Source organism: Morone saxatilis, unplaced genomic scaffold (assembly GCF_004916995.1).
Source record: "Morone saxatilis isolate NCDOM2014 unplaced genomic scaffold, NCSU_SB_2.0 Contig16, whole genome shotgun sequence".
Lineage (NCBI taxonomy): Eukaryota > Metazoa > Chordata > Actinopteri > Moronidae > Morone > Morone saxatilis.
The window spans coordinates 24023123-24031610 of record NW_023339718.1 but is presented as its reverse complement, the minus strand read 5'-3'; the positions used below and the strand labels follow the sequence as shown (position 1 = coordinate 24031610).

At 43.5% G+C, this 8488-nt stretch overlaps 1 protein-coding gene across 1 annotated transcript in view; it reads right to left on the bottom strand.

Annotated features, from left to right (window-relative positions):
- Window positions 1–8488, bottom strand: part of cux2b (cut-like homeobox 2b) — a 91051-nt gene that overhangs the window by 26453 nt on the left and 56110 nt on the right. Inside the window, exon 4 of the mRNA XM_035657658.1 lies at window positions 7087–7165. Within this exon, the coding sequence (XP_035513551.1) occupies window positions 7087–7165 (79 nt within the window). The remainder of the gene's footprint in view (window positions 1–7086; window positions 7166–8488) is intronic.

The following is an 8488-nucleotide window of genomic DNA, read 5'->3' as shown; positions in this document are numbered from 1 at the left end:
CACTGATGTTTCTTGCTCCATCTGACCTCTTTTCCGCGAGATGTCACCGTGTTCACAGATTGCAGAAATCCACAAGAGAATTTTAAATGACCATAGATACAAAACAGAAATAATAGGGTGGCTGTGTAAGGTAAACCACAGAGTACTTTGGAAATGAGTTTGGGTTATCTATATCCAGAGATGGCATCACAGTGAAAGAGTATAGACTTTGGTGCTTTTTATTGAAAGGTACAACCCCTTTACCCATTGATGGATTAAGATAAAAGACTATTTGAAAAAGTTAGTTTTAATATTGCATATTTTGTATTTATGGTCATTTACATTTCCTTTTTAGTTTTCTGCATTTAGTCGATGATGTTTTGTATACTTAGTATCCATGGTGATCTATAAGTCACATGACTGATCAAGGTCAATGATTATATATGAAGGAAACTGGATGAAGGCAAGCTAGTGAAAATGTTTGGTGAATACAGCATGGCATATTGCAGGTGTTGTTATTCTGATGGCCAAATTACATTGCTATTAGTACCAATAGAATGGCCAAAACTACAAAAATAAGACCCAAGTTGTGGTAAACCATAACTTGCTAATAGCCAGCAAATGTTAGCATGACTTTTAATTGTTTTTGCACATTCTCAGCTGCGTTTGATATTGAGTTTCATCACTTTTGCTAAGCCATAATGAGGATGCCACCCTGTAGCTGCTTCCTTGTGGTCACTGCGTTGCTGTTTCTGTGCTATTGCACATCTCAAAGCGGGAGGCAGTTACTGTATGTGGGTGAGCCTTCAGTCCGGGAGCCAAAGCCTGTCAGAAGCTGGACGGCTCAGCGGACTGCAGGTGGCACCGGGGGAGGACGGTGCACAGGTTCAGGATGTGTGTCTAGGTGGGTGGGGGTGGACCAGGGTGGTGTGCGCCAAGACAAGCAGGTGTGTCGGGGCGGTCCGTCTTGGCCCTGTCAGCGATACACCATCATTAGGCGGTGTGGGCGCAGCAGGGTGCACCATTATGTCTCCCTGGGCCCTGTGTAATTACGCTCTGACATAATTAACCCAGCAAGCCCATTAGCCAAGCATTGGCTGGCTGAAGAGAGGAAAAAAAAACGCTATAATTATTTGTTGTGCGCATGTTAATGAGGCCAGCTGTGTTCCCATCATACAACACGAACAAATTAATTTACAAGGCTGTGCTCCAAGGTTTTTTCTTTTCATTCAAAACAGTCTTGTTTTTTTTCCTCTGAGTGGACTTCAAGGTCCATAAACACTCTCTGCCGCTGCTGCAACAAACAGTAACACTGCTGTAATATTGTTGTCAAGAACCAAAACTAGGTTGAGAGAACACTTAGTCTTTAGTTTCACCTTCACACACAGTGTTAAGTGATATAAGGTATGTAGAATAAATTGCTGCCTCTCTTCTTCTACCTGTCAAGGATTAGCTTCGATTAGAAAAAACACAAACTGTTTGCAACAAATTCATAAACATGACTTTTGTGTTGGTGGCGCATTTTAAACCAACGAGCATTTGATATTCAGATAGCAAACCGAAGTCTCGCTTTACCTTGATGTGGCAGAAGGAGTGAGAAAATACTAAAATAAAAAGATGGGTGGAATGAAAAAAAAATGATTGTGGGAAGCGGCAGCTTTTGTGTGTGAACAAAACAAAGCTGAAAGAGAAACTTCTTAACCTGTTCTTTTTCATTGCCGTTCCATGTCTTTGTCTGACAGACTGAAGGACGGAGAAGGAATGACATCAATAGCAACACATTTTAAAGCTCGGAACAAAGAGCCAGAGCTAGAGCATTCAAAATTAACACAAGATGCTGCAGTGAAAAAAGAAGTGCCAATGACATACAAACCAAACTTCACTTGAAATGATATAAAAAATAAAACAACCTACCTCACATTCTTACTTATGAGACATGTAGTTCTAATCACAATGAATTAACCTCATCAAATAGACCAGTCTATTATCTTTACATTTTGAATCCCATGGTTTCATCTTATCTGCTCTCAGGGACACACACATACAGACATACCTACACACACACACAGATGCTGTCTTTTAAGAGCACACTCTCTCCTGGTCCCTCTGGGGTCTCTCTACTCCACAGGGATCAGTTGGAGAGGCCCAGCTCTTTTATGAACATAATGCATTATTAAGCACCTCAAACATCTCCTGGGCCTTTGTTTATTACTGCTCTTATTAATCACTTGTGCATAATCTCGTCCCGCCCAGAGAGCTTTCATTTTCCATCAGCTTTTATACGTCGTTATTTTCCGAACAGACCGCCACAAACGCACACGGCACTCCTTCTTCACTCTCATCCTGACTGTAGGTACTCAGCTGCAAAATTACAATAAAGCCAGCTTGCTGTGCCTTGCAGGCCTCTCTTGCTGGTGCTTGCTTATGTATATGAAGGGTTGAAGAAGGACAGCTATTCTTTGTGCATTTGAATGCCTCTGAATTACTAAGGTCAGTGTGTTCTGTTCTGATAATCTCATAGCCCAGGGAAACATCCGATGTGAATATGTAAGGCACTTACAACCATATCATCTCACAGGAAGACATGCGACTTAATGTGACAAAAAGCTGCTACTGCTCTACTCCGCAGTACCCCTGGTCACCACTAGCAAGCACTGTTGCCATAACATTTCCACAAAGGCACACACACGCATAGAGAGACACACACACCTCAGACATGCCGTAGGCCCGGCATACGCACACACACACACACACTTAGAGGGGTGTATTCAGATCAGAATCTTCACAAACTCTCAGTGAGCTCCCCGCTCAGATAAAAGGAGCTGTGTTCTAAAGGAGAGAGGGAGCGGGTGGATCCTGAGGGATGAGTGTGTGTACTGAGAGGAGGCAAGGAAGAGCAAACACCTGGAGCGTCAGTCTCAGGGCTACGCCCCTGGCGACAGGGCCTCGTTGCTCTCACAGAGGTGGTAACAAACGCCGACGTTCAAACGCCACTCGCACACACACACACACTCTAGGAGAGAAGAGCAGAATGAGTTGGCAAGGAGGAGAGGAAGAAAAAGAGAGAGGAAGTTAGGTGCATCTCTGGGAAACCGATGAATTTGGGCAGAAGCTGCCACTGTTTTTCAGCGTTCAGTGATCAGGACGTGTTTATCTTCACTGATCAAAACCGTGCGGAGGTGATATAAACATTGTTAGGGAAACACTGTTAACAGGCCTCTTTCAAGCCCCAGACTGGGTAGGAGTTACAGTGCACAGCATGGGGAGATGTCACAGGCAAATCAAAATATAGAACACTAATGAAACACTCCAGTGGATTGACATCTCGGCTTAGGGGTCTCATAAAAGACAAAAAAAAGAAATCACTTCAATCACTTGCATCAAGAAGTTATTTCTGTTCTGAGTTTACTGTTGCATTCTAGTTGCCATTGAACAGGAGCATTATCTTGCATTAACAAAGCGTAACACTATCATGCCGGAATCTCACAAATGTAACGGATATGTTATTTGTATTCAATAGTGGGCACGCCAAAGTGGATAACTGATATGTGACCAGATGTTAATGATAGCCAGATACAACAGGTCACATATTGAGCTGCTGCTGCGCGTGCTCCTCCCCCTCCTTTCCTTGTTCGCCTCTTGCATTCATTAACTCTGCTGTTGGCCTGTTCTGATTGGACCGAAGGCCTGAGTGTTGGGCACACAAATGAGCACGCGCACACACACATTGAGAGAGAGGCACTTTCAAATGAAATAATAGGAGGGAAAAAAACGTCCTGCAATGAATAGTAATAACTGCATTAAGATTAACGAGCACGGCGTGTAAAGAATAATTGCATCTGTCAAAAGATTAAAAATACATGAGCTGTAGCGTTTGTTGGGGGAATGGTGGGGAAGCTCACTGTTGTGTTTGAGGGGCAGAGAGAAATGAAGTGGGGCCACAGCCAAATGACTGTCCTCCGGTGTACCTGGAGTCATCCATTCTAGCGAGGGGTGGGCAGGAGAGGGGGGAGTTGTGACCTTGGACACCAGCAGCAAGATGTACAGTGACAAACAGGCACAGGATACTGTAGGCCCTCCTCACAGATGGCAGATACTGCAAGGGCCCGACACGGAAATTCTCTCACTGGTCTGGCTTCAGTTTGGCTGCAGCCAGAGAAGTGGGGGGTATCTGGCAATGAAGGCGCCTAATGTCGGGATCACTATATGTTTGCCTTTTGAGAGATTTGCCGTGTCAGATCAGAAAATCATTGAGTCATAAATTGTTGCTGGGACTTGGCTGAAAGACATGGTAGACTAAAAGTTGGACCCTGACCAATAGGATAGCTTGCCATATTTCACACTCGCATGTCATAAATTGGTGATTAGGAGGTAGTGCTGGGCACAGACTTCATCTTTACTAATATGCTTTTGTTTGCTATGTGTACAGTTGTGCACAGAAAAGTGCTCTGCACTGCTTCAGGTCGGCAGAACAGAATGTAGTGTGAAAATGAGGCAAGAGAAGGATTTTTCTCTGTGTGTTTAGTAGAGACACTGCATGGGCAGATTAACCTGTTAGGTGGCCCTTGGGTAACAATGTGCTCTTGGGGCCCAACTGACCCCCCAAATAAACGTACAATGTGTAATCTCTGCTGCTAGGGGGGGTTGTTCACATTAAAACAATAACAAAAGATCAAGTCATGGTTTTCTCTTCTGTTAAAAATCTATCTGACATGACTCGACATTTACAGACGATGTCATGTTTTAAAGTTTTATTCACATTATGTTTCGCTGACTTCCTCCCTCACTCTCTGATGTATGTGATGTATCCTGTGTTAACCCAGACATTACAGCTACTAGAGCCAAGCAAGGAAACAGTTTTCTTTCGGTTTGAAATATTTGGGACAATGTAAGTACACAACTCAACAAAATATATAACATGAGTCTATTGTTTTTAGACATTTTAATGCGAATATGCACAGAGACAACTAGACATAGCAGCTTTAGTAATTGTCCTAAAACCCAGACAGGTGATACTGATACTCCTATTCTGTGACAACAGCTTTTCTGTTTGTCAGTAACTTTGCAGTTATTTGATTACACATAAATTATTTCAGAATTTGCACCATGGCAGCACAAAATAAAATAACAAATAGCAAATGTGATTTTCGCAAGGAAACAGGAACAGGAACCTTATTTCATGTTGCACTTCTGTGGTGCAAATTAGCTGTGAATCAAATAACTAAAATACAATTTCTATGCAGTGAATCTGGGACTTAAGGGTAAGGAGGATCCCCGTTTTGCACAAATGGTAAATCATCCTTAGCATGGCTCAGTGGCTAGAGGTATGGGGAGGCTAGCCACAACCAAAAGACACCTTCCACATGTTGGGTCTTCTAAGCTGGCTAGTTTATGTCAGCAAAATGGTAATATACTCAGGAATCAGCTTGGTTTTGTTCAGAGTTTGGAGAGCTTGTAGCTGTGCAGGAGTGGAGCTATGTTAGCTCACAACGTCTCCACATGTTCAATACAGAAGTGGAAAATGGTTGGATGACACCTTTTGTGCAGCTAGGATGAGTAAAGTGTAATGTATGACTAATGTAACAACATCAGATGTCACATAATTATTATGAATGTGACTTTCCTTGACAATTAATTAGTAATAAGTCATTAATTATATTTCCCTGGTGCCTGCCCAGCACTGTTTGGTACTTTCTGACCTTTGCTGAGAAAGAAAACAAGTGGCTTCACTCTGTTTAAGTCTCAGTGATACAGTGACACAGCCTCCCTTTGTAAAGGTAAGGTCAAATGGAGGTAGAAGGCTGGCTGCGTTACGTCACCTGATGTAACCTGAGACAGGAAGGTCTACTATTGTATACTCAATACAATGACCACACATAGACTGTGTGTGAACAGAGTACACTGTAGGTAAAGAGACAGAACAGAAATAATTATTAGGTACCTTGGAAACGAAAACTATTGTTTTTTATTCTTACACACGAGACTCAGTGTTGGCTGGCAGTGGCCTTTCTCCTTATTTTAAAGTCTTTGTTCTTGAACATAACAACTGTTAGTTGACTCTATTCTCTACTTGAGAGGGGTTTGAGACAAAATATATCCCACAAGACGCTCCTGGGCTTGAATTAAGGTCTTGATATAAAAGGTATAGGTCAGAAAATCAAACTGAATACATCTTCAAAGAACGGTATTTCTTATCAAGGAAATAACTCCATTCAAAGTGTGTGTGTTTGTTTGTGTGTTGTGTGTGTGTGTGTGTGTGTGTGTGTGTGTGTGTGGTGGTGCAATATCAAGCAGGGGACTTCAAGGAAAAATGGAGACCTTTAAAAGTCAGTTGCTGCCGTCGCTATTTCTCTGACGCAGACTTTTATCTTGTATTCATTGAATCTGTAAACAGCATTCTCTACTCCTGCCACAAGTGTTTCTCTGATCTAGACTGAGATTGGGCTGCGTTTTGCTGCCGTCTCCTGCAACAAAGAGCAACACAGTACATGTGCCCTGGCATTGAAATAGCAACTGAATAAACACACAATATGTCTTCCCTACGCTCTAACTTACTGTCTTTGCCCCTCTCTCCCTTTTCCCCCATTGGCCTCATCAGGCCTGCGTTCCACATGAAGCCAGACTTCAGTTGGGATTTTAATTGGCCCTCCACAATCAACAGCAGAGCTCCTCAAGGATGTGTTCTCTCCTCAGCCAGGCTACACTCAAGGACCAGTGCTGGGTTTTGAAGTGGCCTCACGCAGAGTTTTGGAAACCACTCTGAGAGCACAGACTTTGAAAAATAGATAAGAGCCACAGGGTATAGGGTTTTATGTATCTTACATCCATGTGATATTGCACCATATCTATCCATGGCAAGAAAATTACTTTTTGGTTTGTGCATGTTGCTTCATATATATACACATGATACGTATGTCTCCACGTGTATACTTATAGGGCAGGTCCAGTGATAGCGGTAGAGTTTTGATGGGGAATTGATCTCCAGGGAGTGATCTTTGAAGGGGGAAAGATAATTTTAGAAGTAATGTGTGAGTGTGTGGTGTTTATACTGCTGCTGCTGTTGTTGTTTGTGAAGATGCACATCTCTGGTCTTAGTGGGAGACTCACCTGGGGCCTCGATAAGCTGTTTGTAGATTCCCAGGAACGCAGACTCGGCCTCCTTACTGCGCTTGTTCAGAGCAACCACCTGCAGGGGAGAAGATGCCATTAAGGTAAACATAGATGGATATAATCCTGGCATATGTCTAACTCACAATGCACAACATATTTACATATCAGGCATTAAATTGATGCTTTTACACAGAGCAGAAAACGCTTAAAATCTTAAATAGCTGACAACAAATCAATATTAAACAGAGCAAAGGTTGACCTCACTACATCCTTCCAATAAATGAAACAAACATTCCTGAATTCCTTGTATATTACTGTATATAACATATAAGACCTGTATAGCAGAGAAATACTGTGCAGTGAATAGATTAACCAACTCAAAGGCTGTATTTCTACATGAGAACTGACACTTACAGAAACAAGGTGTAAACTATGATCATATCCTCCCTGTTTAACTGCCAAGCTGCTGCATGTTGCGAGGTGACATTTGGCCTGTTAAATGTAGGTGCCGGCGTGCGCAAGAAGGCTCGCCAGTGACAGTGGCCTCCATCACCAGCAGCACTCGGCACCTGCTATCCTCGACTCAGCGGGTGATGCAAACCAATTAACGATTCATTAGGAGGGACAAAGAAAGCGAATTAGCCACCACCTGGCCCCATGGAGAGGGCACCTGCACTAGTGGGTATGTGGGTTACCCTGCTCCCAGCTCCCGCTAAGACCTGCGGCCTGTTTGTAAGTCAGAGGACGCGCTGTAGCTGCCTCTCGACGTCCTCTGCTCTGCAACGGTAAATCGGATCAGGCTCGTCCAAATGACCCCCCACTCCAAGAGCAGACGGAATTCAAATTATTGTCATCTATTGTCTATGTCATTTCTGTCACTGTTGATTACAGCCTCTGTCGGATCGGCTCAATGGACTCCGCCAACGGAAGTTCAAGTGCGCAGTATGGCAGAGCCAGGCTGCTCCTCATCGGTATGACTGCACTTGAAAAACATTCATTTTGCAAAGGCTGAAAACACTTATGAGAACGCTGGTGGTTGAGGCGGTGGTGGTGGTGTGTTGGGGCTGTTTAGTGGGGTTATAAATAAGGTGTGGGGAAAACAGCGAGAGAGACGGAGAGCCTTTGATTTACTGGAAATGGCTGGCGTCTTCCCTGGGGAGGCATAACGACAGCATCATGTTTAAAGAAATATCATAAAGATCAAGCAAATCCCCCCCATCACTCCCACTTGGAGCAGCTCAGAGGAGTTCATGGAAAATGGAAAAGGCTGGAGCCCAATCAATACAGATGCAATAGTCTGCAGCTCTCAGCCAGCTCCCTGCTACACTATGCTGTTGTTTCACTCAGCTATACCCCAATTTAAACCCCCCCACCCCCCACCCCCAAGTCACCCACCCAC